We start from the raw sequence: 15,133 nt of genomic DNA, 5'->3' as shown, positions 1-15,133 counted from the left end.
TGCATGGGGTGCTGCCCCGCCACTGCCCGCAGCGGCACCCCCTACTCCAGTGGTTCTCAACCAGGGACACGTACCCCTGGGGTACGCAGAGCTCTTCCAGGGGTACGTCACCTCAGCAAGAGATTTGCCTAGGTTTACAACAGGCTCCATACACAGCACTAGCGAAGTCAGAACAAACTAAAATTTAATAGCGACAATGACCTGTTTGTGCAGCTCAATCTGTATACGCTGAAATGTAAGTACAAGATTCGTATTCCAATCACTTTATTTTAGAATGACATGGTGCCAATGAGAAACTCAGCCATTGTTCAGCACCAGTGGCTGTGACGCTTTGGGGTTTCTAGGTCTGATTTTGCAAGCAAGTCATTTTTATGTGAGGTGGAACTCGGGGGTACGCAAGACAAATCAGCCCCCTGAAGGGTACAGGAGTCGGGAAAGGGTGAAAGCCACTGCTCCACCCCACTCTCTGTACACCCCTGAATGCTCTGCTCCTGGCTGTGCTGGGCCCCGTCTCACTGCCCCCCGCCAGGGCCCCTGCCCGGGGCCGAGCCAGCGCGGGGAGGAGGGCGCCGGGTTGCCCTGTGGCACAGCCCCCTGCTGTGTGCCGGGCGGAGGAGGCCAGCCCTGGCGGTGTGTGCTGGGCGAGGCAGATGCTCCCCACGACAGGGCCTCACAGCCTCTCCTGCTCCGAGATGCGGCTCTCCTTGCCGTCCTCCTGCGCCACAGGCTGGCGCCCCAGCAGGGTCTCCTGGACAGGGAAGTCTTGGCGCTCGTCATGCTCCTCGCACCCCTCCACGGCTGGCTGCTGGGGCGGCGCCAGCACCACAATCTCCACGGGATCCAGCCGCTCCGGGCCCTGCCAGGTGGGGGAGGGGAGGTGAGGTGGGGGGGGTCCTGCTGCAGCCCCTCGAGCTGGCACAGCGTGGGGCCGGGGGAGACCTACGCCTCTCCTCGGGCTCCTGCTGCCCCCTGCTGGGCTGCTGCGGGATAACCGGGGCCTGCCCTCTACCCGCACAACCCCCCCATCTCCGGGGGAGACGCTCGGACGCTGCCCCAGCCCCTGCCCTCACCCCACCACAGGGCGGTGTTCCCTCGGGGCAGGGCTTGGGGCAACACCCCTTTTGCCCCCATGGGGACAGGGCCCAGGCTGGCTCCCACCCCAGGGAATCCTGCTCTCCACTTGCTCTGTCCTCCCCTCTGGCCCGTCCCTGCCCCTCCCTCCCCAGCGGGCAGCAGAGGTGACCCCAGGGCCTGGTGCCGCCTGCCCAGGGAGCAGGCAGCCGGGTGCAGCCTGTGCCTGTGGGCCGGGAGGGGGAACCCCCTGCTTGGGGCCAGGTCCCTGACTCTGCTCGGGCGCATGGCAGCTGCTTTCCTGCCCCAGGGAGTGTGGGTGGCGCAGGGTGACATACCTGCTTCTCTGGGTGCTTCTGGAGACCTAGACAGGGAATGGGGACAGAGGGGGAGAGTGAGACTCCGGCCAGGCCCAGTGTAGACGCCCCATGGCGGGAGGGGGGGGGCGGGCAGGGAGTGCCCCGGCCAGGCCCAGCCCAGACACCCCATGGCGGGGCAGGGGAGGGGAGTGCCCTGGCCAGGCCCAGGCCAGACACCCCATGGCGGAGGGGGAATGCCCCGGCTAGGCCCAGCATGGCGTCAACATGTGCTCACGTTGATCTGGGCTCTGCCATTGTGCCTCCTGCTGCCCAAGGTGCTCCAGGACAGAGCCGTGGCTGAAGCCTTGACTCAGCCTCCCAGAGCTCCCAGCCTATGCTGGCGGGTGGGTAAAGCAGCAGGGTGCCCTGCCGGGGGGAGCTGGGCCAGGCTGGCACTGCCATGGCAATCTGGCTTCAGCACACGTGGGCCCCAGGACCGTGAGGTTTTTCCCCAGAACAAGCTGAACTGTGATGCCTCGAGACTGGGCAACTGCAGGCTCCCGGTTGGCAGAATGGTGGGCTCGGCTGTGAGCGGTGGAGGATGAGCATCCTGCTGTGCCCAGGCCCTGGCCCAGCCCAGGAGTGGAGGGAACAACCCACCCAGCCCTCCCTCCCTTCCTCCAGCCAGCACCCCCTGTGCTCACCTTTCTGATACAGGCAGAAGACAATGAGCCCCACGAGAGAGCCTGTAATAATGGCCATAACGGAGATCAGCACTGGGGAGTGGCTGCGGCCAGGCTCTGGCAAGAGAAAAGAGAGAGGGCTGCTCAGCATAATGCCCTCCCCCCCCCCCCACACTGAGCCCCTCTCAACCACACCCCACCTACAGTGCCCACACAACCACCACCAGGAGCGGCAAAGTCCTCATATCTTCATCCAAAGGGAGCCTGAAGCTCCTTGCAAACTGTATTGTGTCTGCAGGGATCAATGCGTCCACCAGTGAAATGCAGCCAACTCTGGGGAGGACCTGGCAGCTTTGTACAGCTGCACGGCACTGAGACGGGGCCTGGAAGGAGGCAGAATGGACTCGCCCACCCGCAGAGTGTTAGCTGTCACACGTGGCCAGGCCCTCGGTTCTGTGCCACCCACAGGCAGCAGGTGAAGCAGCGCCGCACGCCTTACCCAGGGTGAGCACTGGGGCAGACTGGCCCAGGGTTTCCCTTGCCAGAATGCTGGCTGGACTTGGGCACCCTGGGGTTTCCCATCCAAGAACTCACCCACCTGGGATCTGCACAGCTTGTGCATGCTGACAGCTTGGCACTTACCACAAGCCACATCCACGCGGTTTGTCCCAGGCACCTTCAGCGCCAGCCCCAGTGTCTCGCAGCTGCAGAGAGGGGCAGAGCTGGGGTCATACCCGGAGCCAGGAGGGCAGCAAAGCACCCTGCATGCGGGCACCGGGGAAGCATGTCACACAGGGAGGAGAGCTGCTGCTGTGAAAAGGGCCCAGAGCCGTGCGCTGCAGTGCGTGGGGTGAACAGCACGGACCAGACCCCAGGGAACTCGATGGGCAGGACCCCAAGCCCCTTCCCACGGTGCAAATCCAGAGCGAGTCCCTGGCTGCAGCTGCACTCACACCCAGTAGCCAGGCCAGAGCTGAGGAGGCGGATGTGAGGAGCTACCTGCAGGGAGGGAGGGGCCCGGCTGGCAGCCTGTGCCCCCAACCACGGGATTGGCTCTGCCCTCCGCCTGAGTAGCAGGGAAGGGAGTGTGATGCCCTCCCTCAGGCATCTCCCCGCAGCTACCTGACAGCTGTGGGTGTTTGCCACTGGCCTGCTGTTGAGACGGGAAATACCTGTAGGCTGCAGCGGCTGCCCCTACGCCTGGCCCCAGGCGCTCTCCTTTGGGCCCTGGGCCACAGGGATATGGAGCATCACGTGCACAACAGGCTGCCTGGGAGCCAGGGGCGGCTCTAGGAATTGCACCGCCCCAAGCAGGGCAGCACACTGCGGGGGGCGCTCTGGCAGTCGCCGGTCCCGCGGCTTCGGTGGATCTCCTGCAGACGTGCCTGCGGATGCTCCACCGAAGCCGCGGGACCAGCGGACCCTCCGCAGGCACGCCTGCGGGAGGTCCACCGGAGCCACCTGCCGCCCCCCCCCGCGGCACGCCGCCCCAAGCGCACGCTTGGCGTGCTGGGGTCTGGAGCTGGCCCTGCTGGGAGCCCCACGGAGCACCTCGGCAATGTGCTACTGGTACGGCCCGCGGGCTCCTGGGCTGCTCCAATGGGGCTCACAGGTAACCCCACCTCTCTAGCAGTGCGCCCGGCTCTGGGGGGCTCACTTCAACAAGGAGGTTGAGCAATTGGGAAGGGTTCAGCAAACAGCTCGGAGACTGAGTCGGTGCTGGGAAACCTGCCTCCAGGAGAGCCTGCCACAGCTCTCAGGCCCTATGTGGGGTGATGCCTGCTAGCAGACCGAGGCCAAATGAGATCCAGCCGGGGGGGAGCTGCAACTTCACAAATGCAGCCAGCAAACAAGGTGCAGATTTCAAGCAGAAAGTGTCAATACCCCAGGAGCAGCTTCCCGAAAGATGGGGGGACACGCAGCCCGTGGACTCTTCAACGCAAGACCAGCTGTCAGGTTCCCAAAGGTCCCCCCAGTGGTTATGGGGGTGCCATGCAGGGGTCAGCTCTGCTTTCCCTCCCCCCCAGTGGTTATGGGGGTGCCATGCAGGGGTCAGCTCTGCTCCTCCCCAGTGGTTATGGGGGGTGCCATGCAGGGGTCAGCTCTGCTCCTCCCCGGTGGTTATGGGGGGCGCCATGCAGGGGTCAGGGTTAAGGTTCTTCTGGCCCTTGCGTCTCTGCTGTGCAGCCGGGCTGGCGCCGGGCTGGCAGGGGAGCTCTCCGGGGTGCATGGCCAAGGGACGGGCTCTGCAGCCCGGCTCCACTCACCCGTGTGCTGCACACTGCCCAGCTCCAGTGGTGGCGAGAGCAGCAAAGGGGAGGAAGGCAGCTGCTGGGCGTGGCAGCCGAGATGACAGGATGGCTGGAGTGCTCTGCTTGCCCCTGCGCCCGCTCCCCCGCCCTGCACTCACAGCCTGTGCCACCCCACCCAGGCCCTACCAGGGCTCATGTCACCTGCTGGGGCACCCTTCCCATGCCCTCTGCAGCAGGAGCTGAGCTGGCGTGAGAAGGGCGGGATGTGTGGCAGAGAGAAGGCTGGTGTGGGCGCAGCCTCAGCTGCCTTTGAATCAGGAGTGTTGTGTCTGTACCTTGTCCAGGGGCGGCACGGCTCAGAGGTGGAGGAGATGTTGGAGAAGCTGCCATGTTTACAGGGCTCGCAGGTTGTGTCGGAAAGGTTGTCGGCTGGAATGGAGCAGAGTGGGCAATGGGCAGGTCAGTGTCATGCCAGGGGAAGGCAAGGTGGTTTGCAGGTGCCAGGCTGGAGCAGCTGAGTGATTGCAGCCTGTGCGCGTCTCCCCAGGAAGCACTGGGTGTCCCTCACGAGGGCAAGGCCCTGGCACCCCTTGTAGGGGAAGCCTTGGTGGGACTCTAATCGGGGGGAGGGGGGGCGGTGTGATCCCTGGGCTGCACAATGGTGAATCAGCTCCAGCCCTGGCCCCCAGGACGGGAGCTCTCTGGCTGGCTCGGAGCATCACCTCACCTTTCCGAGCAACTCCTTCACCTGGCCGGCAGGCCGTGATATTCAAGCAGGTCTGGCAGTCGGGGCTGGAGCAGTACATGCCCTGCTGGCACTGGCACTCGGCATTATGCTTGGCATCCCCGCGGCTCCTTGTCTCAAGTCCAGCGTCTGGGCAAAGGGGATGAGACAAACGTAGACAAGGGATCAGCACTCCAGGGAGTTGGTGCCAGCAGCACCTCCTGCCAAGCAGGTGATGAGCCTAGGATGGCAGGTGAGCAGGGGGTGGGTGCCAGGCTGCAAGGACCCCGGGAGCCCCTGAGTATTAGCCAGGAGGCCTGGTTTCACCCGCCAAGAATGAACGCCCCCAAAGGCACCTACTGTGATCGCAGGATTTGTGGGGGGTGCAGTGTTTCTCCTTGGTCCAGCCAGACTGGAAGTGTCTCTCCTCGCACAGCACGCACTCACTGTTCTGCGAGGCAGTGCAGTCAGACCGCAGCTTGAGTCCTGCAATGCAGAGCACAGCAGGTTTTGCTGCGAGCCGGGAGGGAGTCTGTCAGTGAAGAACAAGCAACAGACCCTGCAAGAGGTACCCAGCACTGCCAGACCCAGCCTCTCCCAGCAGGAGGTGCTGTAGGGAAGAGGTAAGACTGAAAACCCTGGCTCCGCCAGGGGAGCGAGGCCGACAGTCACGTCCCGGTCCCAGCCCCAGCCAAGGCTGCCCGGAGATGGGACACTGCTCCATACCTGGCTTACAGCGGTTGCAGCACCTGCCATCGTGTTGATATTGCTCTGGGGTGCAGTTCAAGTCGCTGCCAGACGCCCAGTGCTGGAATAGAAGAGCAGTGAGCTCAGCCAGACAGGTCCGTGCTCCATGACTCGCCCCATCCCCCGTTCTTCCTCGCTCCTGCATGCAGCTCGCTTGGCCTCTGCATCCCAGGCACTGCGCAGACGCTGCTCCCTGCACTCTCACCAACACCCACTTTAACCACAGACTGTTGCACAGCTGGGTTCAGCCGCCTCCGCGATGCCAGGCCTCCCTTGAAGTGGGATCCCACCAGTTCCGGTGCGGTGTCCAGGGCACAGCTCTCTCTCTCTCCTGCTTCACCTCGCAGCTAGTGAGCACGGTGCCGCTCGGGTGCTGCCAGCCTGCAGTCAGAGCCCTGGCCAGGCAGCTACAGCCTGTGCCAACAGGGCAGGCCTGGGCACCACTGACAGGAACGCCTCTCCTGCCTGCCCAGGGGCTGCCAGCTTCAACCCCTGCAGCGGGGGGCAGGGCACAGAGCAGACCCAACTGCCCCTTCCTCGCACAGCCGCGGGGCCATCCTCCCAGGTAACGGGGGGTTGAAGGGAGGAGCCTGTAGGCTTGGATCTGGGGCAGCCCTGGTGCTTCTGGGGACTCCCCAGAGTCTGCCCCAGGGGAGCCTCTTCTCCCACCTGTGACAGTGACACAGCAAGCCCCAGCCCTGTGCCGCTGGCGGCTCACAGGGTGCGGCGGGGATGGTGCCCGGGAGTGGCCAATGGTGCATGCTGGCAGAGCCCTGGCTGCCCCGGGGAGCTCTCTGAGAAACAGGGGGACTGAGAAGAAAGACTCTGACATCCCGTGTCGCTAGCAGCCTCCATGTTGGGAAGGGGACCTGATCGGGGCCCAAACCCCCAGCCTGGGCCGGGCCCCTGGTTTGCCAACTCTCCAGGATTGCCCTGGAGTCTCCAGGAATAACAAATTAATTGTTAATCAAAGATTATGTCCTGTGCTGAAACCTCCAGGAATACATCCAATCAAAACTGGCAACCCTAGCCCCTGCGTCTCCCCCGCCCCAATGCCTAGTTCAGGCCCACGCTGCAGGCCTGGCCCAGCCCCTCCCCACAGAGCCCCTGCTTGGAAACTGGCAGCCCCGGTGTTCAGCTGGTTCGGGAGCACCCCTGGCGTCCTTGCCCCACTGCATCAGGCCGGTGTTTGCTTTTGCTCCCTTGCAGGCCTGGAGCTGGTGCTTGTTGCATTCCAGGGCACAGTCACAGCTTGTATCCTCCCCCAGCACCTTCTGCGTTACCCAAAGCTGCCTCCTTGGTCTGGCCAACTCTCCTGCCCCCTCAAGCCAGCCCTGCCCCGATGTCCCTATGCCACAGCTACGCGCCCTGACCGGAGCCGTGGTCCCGGAGCAGCACCAGGGCAGTGGCTGGGTGTGGGCTCAGCTCTTGCTCTGTCTCTGGTGGTTGCTCCAACCCCCTATTTCAGAAAGAAAGTGAAAGTGAAGCCAGCAGCCTGGCTAGAGGGGAGCAGGACAGCAGCCTGGCCCCAGCTCCGGCTGGGCCCTTTGGACAGGGAGTAGGGACTCCAGACCCTGCCCTCCCTCCCCAGTCCCCACTACATCCCAGTCAAAACCTGGAGCCCCTGGGGTGCCAGACAGCAGGGTGGAGTCGGGGGGGCAGGGAAATCAAAGCAGATGAAGGGAAATTCCCAGCCACAAAAATGAGGAACCAGCAAACTGCCAGGCCAGAGTAGGAGCCGTGGCTCTGGCGGATTCTGTGAGCCCAGGTTCCCCGCAGGCAGCTCCCCGAGCCCAGGACAGGGGAGAGGGCAGGGACGGGGAACACACGCTCCCCCCCCTGCCCTCCCCCAGGGCCGGCTTTAGGAAGTGCGGGGCCCAATTCGAATACCCGGCGGTGGTCTGAGTCTTCGGCAGCGGGTCCTTCACTCGCTCCAGGTCTTCCGCGGCACTGAAGGACCCGCCGCTGAAATGCCGCCGAAGACCCAGAGCGAGTGAAGGACCCGCCACCGAAGTGCCGCCGAAGACCCGGAACGCCGCAGGGTGAGTAAAAATTAAAAAGTTAGGCACTCTCCTTTAGGGCACGAGGCCCTCTTAGGCGCGGGGCCCGATTTGGGGGACTTGGGGGAATCAGCCTAAAGCCAGCCCTGCCCTCCCCTCAGGGCTCTCTCCCCCACCCTAAGAGCAGAGCCTGTAAACACCTCTGGAGGGGGTCCCCGCGCACAGCTGGGTATATCCTGCCAGTCCTGGCAGCTCCAGGGCAGGGAGGGAGGACACATCGCAGGGCCTTTACAAGGAATCTGGGCAGAGCCTGGGGCCAGCAATGTAGGGCAGGATCCCGCCCTGTGCACTCCTGGCGCCATCGCTCACGTCGAGGGAGCTGTGATTCCAGCCAGCCAGAGGGAACCCCGCATCTTGCCCGCCACATCCCAGTCTGTCACTGGAGCTCCCTGGCCCCCTCCCGGCCGAAGAACCCCCTCCTCCCATCGGACCTCGACTGGCACCAGGCTTGGGATTCGCTCTGCCAGTGAGGGCCCAGTGCCAGCGAAGGGACCAAGGGAGGGGAAGTGGTGCCAGCCCTCTCGCCCCCTCGCTGCCTGGGCAGGGGAGTTGGCTCGGAGCCCTGCCAAGCTCCCAGAGCGCCCTATGGGAGCCGGGCTCTGCGTACCAGGGCTCTGCAGCTGGCTGCGATATCATTGACTTCCCAGGAAAAGAAACTGAAACTTACCCTGAGCAGGCAGCCCCCGAGCAGACAGAGCAGGCAGCCGGGCAGCATGATGCAGCTGGACCTTTGGCAAGCAAGGCAGAGCTGCTATAAACTTCTCAGCCTCAATACCCGCCCAGGAAAGGGGCTGGGCAGCCACTCCCCGAGCAGCAAAACTCCTCCCCGGCATCCACCCTCGGGGCTTGCCTGGGCCAGGACTTCCCCAGGCAGCCTGTGGCCAGGGCCCCTGGCAGGGCTGCGTGTGCAAAGCAGCCAGCCTGGCGCAGCCCCCTCGCCGGAGCCAGTGCAACCTGGCCGAGCCCGCGTCCCCATGGGTACAGTGGGGATGCTGAGAGCCGTTAACCCGAGCTGCAAACCCTGCAAGCCACGGAGAGCGCCACTCCCCCCCCAGCCCCCGTGTCCCCCGGCAGCTCCTGGCTCTGTGTCAGCCTGGCCACAGCAGTGGCTCTAGGAACTTCCCAGCGCAGTCTGCAGGCAGCTCCCTGCCCCAGGGCAGACAACAGCGGGGTCCCTCCGTGCCGGGGGCCGCTCGGGGTTGGGGCACGCCATCACTGATGGGGGCAGCAGAGGTCAGTGCATCTGAGACACAGGAGCACTGGGGGCCCTTGGTGACCTGCCCCTGAGGAGAGAGGGCGCAGGCCGTCGGCCCCACCCAGAGAGTGTGGGGGGGGCGAGTGGGGTGAGCGCAGGGCTGCCCCTTCTGCCCATGCTAGTCGTGGGCACCTGCCACTGACTGAAGAGTCAAGCTGCCAGGATGACTATGAATCACCAACGTAATGTGGCCGTGAAAAAGGCCAATGTGAGCCTAGGATGTACCAGGCGAAGCAGCTCCAGGCGCGAGAGAGGAGTATCAATGCCATTCCACGAGGCCTGGTGAGCCCACAGGTGAATTTACACTGGAGCAGGGGCAGAGCCAGAGAAGAGTGACTAGGTGCCCAGGAGACTGGAGGGCCAGTTTTATGAGAGGAGCCTGGAAGAGCCTGGCTTGGTTAGTCTAGCAAAAAGCAGGCTATGAGTGCGCTCTGGAAACACACTGGGGGTGAACCCCAGCGAGGGTGAAGAGCTATTGAGACTAAAGAACAAGGCTGGCACAAGACTGAACAGCTAGAAACCAGCCAGGAACAAATTCCAGCTGGAAATTAGAAGGTTACTGACCATCAGAAGCTGAGTTTCTGGACCAGCCTCCAAGTAGGAGTTCTGGAGGCAGTTTTACGAGAGAGCGGGACCAATGTATGGTGTCCCTAGCCTCTGTTTGGGAATGGGCGATGGGATGGATCACTTAGTGATTCCCTGTTCTGTTCATTCCCTCTGGGGCACCTGGCACTGGCCGCTGTTGGTAGACAGGACACTGGGCTACATGGACCATTGGTCTGACCCAGTACGGCCGTTCTTACGTATCAGCACAATTGTACAAGGTGTGGGGGGGGAGGGCTCGGCAGCTCTGGGCTCACTTTGGGTTTATGTCTGATGTTCCTAAAGTTCATGCTTCAGGGTGTCAGCCAGCCACCAGCAGGGAGCTCCCGTCCCTGTTGTTCTAGGAGGTTATTTTTTAATTTCCTTCCTCTGTAGCATCCAAGTTGGCCCCAGCTGGAGCTGGGACATAGGGCTTGGAGGTGGCACCAAACAGTCTCTCTCAGTTGCGTGGCTGGCTGGGTCTTGCTCACCTGGTCAGGGTCTCCCTTATTACCATGTGGGGTGGGGAAGGCATTTCCCCACAGGTCAGACTGGCAGGGACCTTTGGGCAGGGCGGGTGTCACTTGCCAGGATTAGCTGGGTTTAGCTCACTGAATTCCTTCCCACAGCAGGGACCTCAGATGTGGTGCCCCTCACTCCCACCTATTCTCCACCCGTGCACAGAACAGTCTAGTCTCCCAGGGGCTGGGCTCCTTTGGGCTAATTCTGGTTGCTGGGTCAGTGTGCAGGTGCTGGGGTGGGTGGTGTTGGTGGCCTGCGATAGGAGATCAGACTGGATGTCCGGTGGCCCCTTCTGGCCTTAGACTCTGTTCCAGGAGGCCTGTTCAGTTCCTCTTGGGCCTCTGTGCCGTCAAACCCCTCATCGACCCTCCGAGATCTGTAAATGGCCATGCCCCGCAGCTGGGCCCCACAGAGTCAGCCTCTCTCCACAGAAGCCAGCCCTGCAGTCCTGCTCAGGTCTGTGGCTTTTCTCCCCGTGCGGCAGTGCCCTGGCTCTTGGTGAGAAGGCACCTTGGGTTGGATAGTCTGGCTCCCAGCTCGGCCTGTTTGCTGTACTCCTCTCCAGCAGCACAAGGCGGGTGGGATTCCCCAGTGTAGGGGAACCCCACTGTACAGACCCACCACAGCTCGATCAGCACCAGCCAGCCCTGCCCCTGGCGTATTCGGGGCGTGGGCGTAGCTAGAGCACAGCTGCACTCCAGCAGCTCCAGCTGGCACACCAGCCATAGGGAGCCGCTGCCAGTCAGCCCTGAAGCTGCTGCTCAGGCTTGCTGGGGATTGTGAGGGACCCACTGCTGAACCCAGACCAGGTCATTGCCTCCAGCTGAGGCAGCTCGTGAACTTGGTCTCCTGATGGGCTGCAGACTCCGCTGCCCTGGCTCCCTGAGCCTGTACCATGCCTGCAGCTGAGTTTCTAGGCCCATTTTCTGCTCTCAGCTGCCTGCTGCTCCTGCCTCTGTGGTCCTGGTCTCCTGCTCCTTGGCCCAGCTCTTGTCTCCAGGGCTTTGGCTCTGGCACACTCCCTAGAATTGGTATTTGGCTTCTGGCCCCCGTCTCCGGCTTGCTCCCGGGACTTGGTAACTTGGCTCCTGACTCAGGCTGCTAGGCCTGGTCACCCTGTTACAACCATTGGGCCAGCTGCCCATCCTGACCATTAGGCAAGGCTGCCCACAGCCTGGGCCTTAGCAGGATAAAGCCCCCTTAGCCAGTCCCTCCTCAGCCGTCCCAGTGGAGGGTTCCATCCTGTACTGCAGGTGTGACTGTCCCAGAGCTGCCATGGGCAGGCCGTTGGCTCTCCGCTCCAGGACTGATGCTCCTTGCAATCATCCCATGCTGGTGCTGGGCTGCTTTGCTGCCATACGGTGACGAAGTGGGGCTGTTCTTAATGTTTCCTCTGGATACTGTGTGGGTGCCTCAGTTTCTGGCCGACACTCTGTCTCCTGGCAACTAATGGCCAGGCCCTTCCCCCCTGCAAGGGGATGCTAAAGGTGTGGGAGACAGAGAGCTCAGGTGACCTCCTGGCCTGAGAAGAGACAAAGGCCAGAGAGGAGGGGCTGGAGGGGGGTTCAGTTTGGGGCTGGCTGGGTACGGGAAGTGAGGGCAGACGTGGGGGTCTGGCTCACTGGGCCCCAGAATGGACCCAGCTGAGGGGTCCAGTTCTCTGTACCTACAAGCTCTGTTTTAGACCCTGTTCCTGTCATCGAATAAACCTCTGTGTTCCTGGCTGGCTGAGAGTCACGTCTGACTGCGAAGTGGGGGTGCAGGACCCTGTGGCTTCCCCAGGACCCCGCCTGGGCGGACTCGCTGTGGGAAGCGCACGGAGGGGCAGAGGATGCTGAATGCTCCAAGGAGAGACCCAGGAGGTGAAGCCGTGGGAGTTTCTTGCCCTGCAGACAGTCTGCTCCGAGGGAGAGGAGGCTCCCCAGAGTCCTGCCTGGTGGGGAGCAGTTCCAGAGCATCGCCCGGGGACTCCGTGACACATGCCCACCCTGCAGCTGTGCCTGTCCCCATCCTGCTCTCCAGTGCATGGTTGGGGTTGGATTAATTGGGTTCCCTGGACTGTCTCTCTAGGCTCTCCAGGGCCCTTAGGATCATTCATCTCCAGTCACAGGGATTTGTGACTCCCTCCAGGTTCCTATCAGCTGTGTCAGTCACCTGCAGGTCCTGCCCCCCTCTCCGGGCCAGAAGGAGCCTGAGCAATTCTGGGAAATCCAGCCCCTGCCAGTGGGCTGGGATCCTGGGGCCCACATGCAGGAGGGGGTGTTTGTGCTTTTCCTGCTAACTCAGCCTGGAAGCAGAAGCTCGAGGTTTCAGTTCAGTTTCTTGCTGTGGGTTTCAGTAATTCCCATCTGGGATTACGCTGTGAAGACGAAATGGAGACCCCCATGAGGGCACAATATCCGCCCACAGGGCCCCCCCGACAAGGGGATAGTGTCTCCCCAGAGGACCCCTCTCCCTGAAGAGGGCAGTATCTGCTTTCAAGGGCCATGAACACAGAAAGAGGAGAGGACAGAGAATCCAGCAGCTCATGGTGAGTGAGGGAGACTCCCACACTGCCTCCCGCTTGGAGAAATTCCCAGGTGATGTGGCCAGGGCCCTGTGGGTTCCAGACTCTTCTGCTTTCTGCAGAGGAGAATGTCACAGGCAGTTCCTGTTGCTTTGTGCATTCCCACTGCACTTTCATTGTGAGAGGAAACCCTGGTAACAAAGGAGAAGCTCATGCAAAGGTTTACGCCTCAATGCCCAAGTAAGAATACTCAGAACACAGACCAAGGTAACAGGGAGCTGTCTGGCCTGCAACTGCGCCGATGCAGCATGCCTTTCCCCTCCCGTGTGCCCGCGGCTGCGCCGGTGCAGCGTGCCCCTCCCCGCCTGTGTGCCCGCGGCTGCGCCGGTGCAGCGTGCCCCTACCCTCCTGTGTGCCTGCGGCTGCGCCGGTGCAGCGTGCCCCTCCCCTCCCGTGTGCCCGCGGCTGCGCCGGTGCAGCGTGCCCCTCCCCTCCCGTGTGCCCGCGGCTGCGCCGGTGCAGCGTGCCCCTCCCCTCCTGTGTGCCCGCGGCTGCGCCGGTGCAGCGTGCCCCTCCCCTCCCGTGTGCCCGCGGCTGCGCCGGTGCAGCGTGCCCCTCTCCTCCTGTGTGCCTGTGGCTGAGCCGGTGCAGCGTGCCCCTCCCCTCCCGTGTGCCTGCGGCTGTGCCGGTGCAGCGTGCCCCTCCCCGCCTGTGCGCCCGTGGCTGTGCTGGTGCAGCGTGCCCCTCCCCTCCTGTGTGCCTGCAACTGCGCCGGTGCAGCGTGCCCCTCCCCTCCTGTGTGCCCGCGGCTGCGCCGGTGCAGCATGCCCCTCCCCGCCCGTGTGCCCGCGGCTGCGCCGGTGCAGTGTGCCCCTCCCCTCCTGTGTGCCCGCGGCTGTGCCGGTGCAGCGTGCCCCTCCCCTCCTGTGTGCCCGCGGCTGTGCCGGTGCAGCGTGCCCCTCCCCTCCTGTTTGCCTGCGGCTGCGCCGGTGCAGCATGCCCCTCCCCTCCCGTGTGCCTGCGGCTGCGCCGGTGCAGCATGCCTCTCCCCTCCCGTGTGCCCGCAGCTGTGCCGGTGCAGCGTGCCCCTCCCCTGCCGTGTGCCTGCAACTGCGCCGGTGCAGCATGCCCCTCCCTGCCTGTGTGCCCGCGGCTGCGCCGGTGCAGCGTGCCCCTCCCCTCCCGTGTGCCCGCGGCTGCGCCAGTGCAGCGTGCCCCTCCCCTCCTGCGTGCCAGGCGCCGCGCCGGTGCAGCGTGCCCCTCCCCTCCCGTGTGCCCGCGGCTGTGCCGGTGCAGCGTGCCCCTCCCCTCCTGTGTGCCCGCGGCTGTGCCGGTGCAGCGTGCCCCTCCCCGCCTGTGCGCCCGCGGCTGTGCCGGTGCAGCGTGCCCCTCCCCTCCTGTGTGCCTGCGGCTGCGCCGGTGCAGCGTGCCCCTCCCCTCCCGTGTGCCGGCGGCTGCGCCGGTGCAGCGTGCCCCTCCCCTCCTGTGTGCCTGCTTCTGCGCCGGTGCAGCCTGCCCCTCCCGCCTGTGCGCCCAGTGCAGCGCGCCCCTCCCCTCCTGTGTGCCTGCGGCTGCGCCGGTGCAGCGTGCTCCTCCCCTCCTGTGTGCCTGCGGCTGCGCCGGTGCAGCGTGCCCCTCCCCTCCCGTGTGCCTGCGGCTGTGCCGGTGCACCATGGCCCTTCCTGCCCATGTGCCTGCGGCTGCGCCGGTGCAGCGTGCCCCTCCCCTCCCGTGTGCCTGCAACTGCGCCGGTGCAGCGCGCCCCTCCCCTCCCGTGTGCCTGCGGCTGCGCCGGTGCAGCATTCCCTGTGCTGAGGACCGGTCCCAGGGGTCACAGGTGACATGAGTGGTGCCTAGGCCTCATGCTGCTCTGCGTGCATTCAGCATGGCTCACTGGGCTCCGCGGAGGCATAAAGCCAGTGCCCCCCCCACCACCCCACCCAGCCGCTGCTCCTCTAGTGCTCTCCTTTGCAGAGCTGGCCAGGGAGAGGAAGTCGAATCGTTCTGGCTGTTGTGGGCGGTGGCTGGGAGCCACGTGACTGGATACCCACCCCACCCTCTGCCGTCATTTCCCAAAAGTGACTCTTGCTCACCAAATATAAACTGCCCCAGGGGAGATCTCTTGAGAGCCATCATGCAAACGGCAGTCGGGAGGAAGGGGATTTCTGGGCTCAATGCCTTGGCCTTGGAAATCCCCTTTGGCAGCCCCACACTCACTGCTGGGGCCTCATGTTACGTGCCTGCTCTGTGTAGCTCAGGGAGCTGAGCTGAGACCCCTCACACCAGGGCTCTCCTCCTTCAGTGCCTGTAATCTCCCAGCACACACTCCTCCCAGCCTCTGAATCCCAGACGCCAATTACCATCAAGGCAGTAAATAGCTTTAGAACTTAAAGCCAATTCCAATGACCTCAGGCCCTGGATCAAGGCCCTCC

At 63.8% G+C, this 15,133-nt stretch overlaps 1 protein-coding gene across 2 annotated transcripts; it reads right to left on the bottom strand.

Moving 5' to 3' along the window:
• Window positions 1-247: 247 nt before the first annotated feature.
• Window positions 248-8,608, bottom strand: CD40 (CD40 molecule). Of its 2 annotated transcripts, XM_039497221.1 has the most exons (9): window positions 8,504-8,608; window positions 5,756-5,837; window positions 5,390-5,515; window positions 5,033-5,179; window positions 4,641-4,734; window positions 2,696-2,757; window positions 2,075-2,170; window positions 1,410-1,435; window positions 248-856 (listed from the first exon to the last, which is right to left on the bottom strand). In XM_039497221.1, exons 1-9 carry the CDS (start codon window positions 8,549-8,551, stop codon window positions 671-673), a joined length of 867 nt encoding a protein of 288 aa, XP_039353155.1. In that variant the 5' UTR covers window positions 8,552-8,608; the 3' UTR covers window positions 248-670. The 2 variants fall into 2 exon arrangements, with proteins under 2 accessions (XP_039353155.1, XP_039353156.1); XM_039497222.1 differs by lacking the exon at window positions 2,696-2,757.
• Between the last annotated feature and the right edge of the window lie 6,525 nt (window positions 8,609-15,133).

Source organism: Mauremys reevesii, linkage group 13 (genome assembly GCF_016161935.1).
Source record: "Mauremys reevesii isolate NIE-2019 linkage group 13, ASM1616193v1, whole genome shotgun sequence".
Lineage (NCBI taxonomy): Eukaryota > Metazoa > Chordata > Testudines > Geoemydidae > Mauremys > Mauremys reevesii.
Note: the sequence above shows the minus strand (reverse complement) of the source record. Positions and strands in the feature narration are given on the sequence as shown.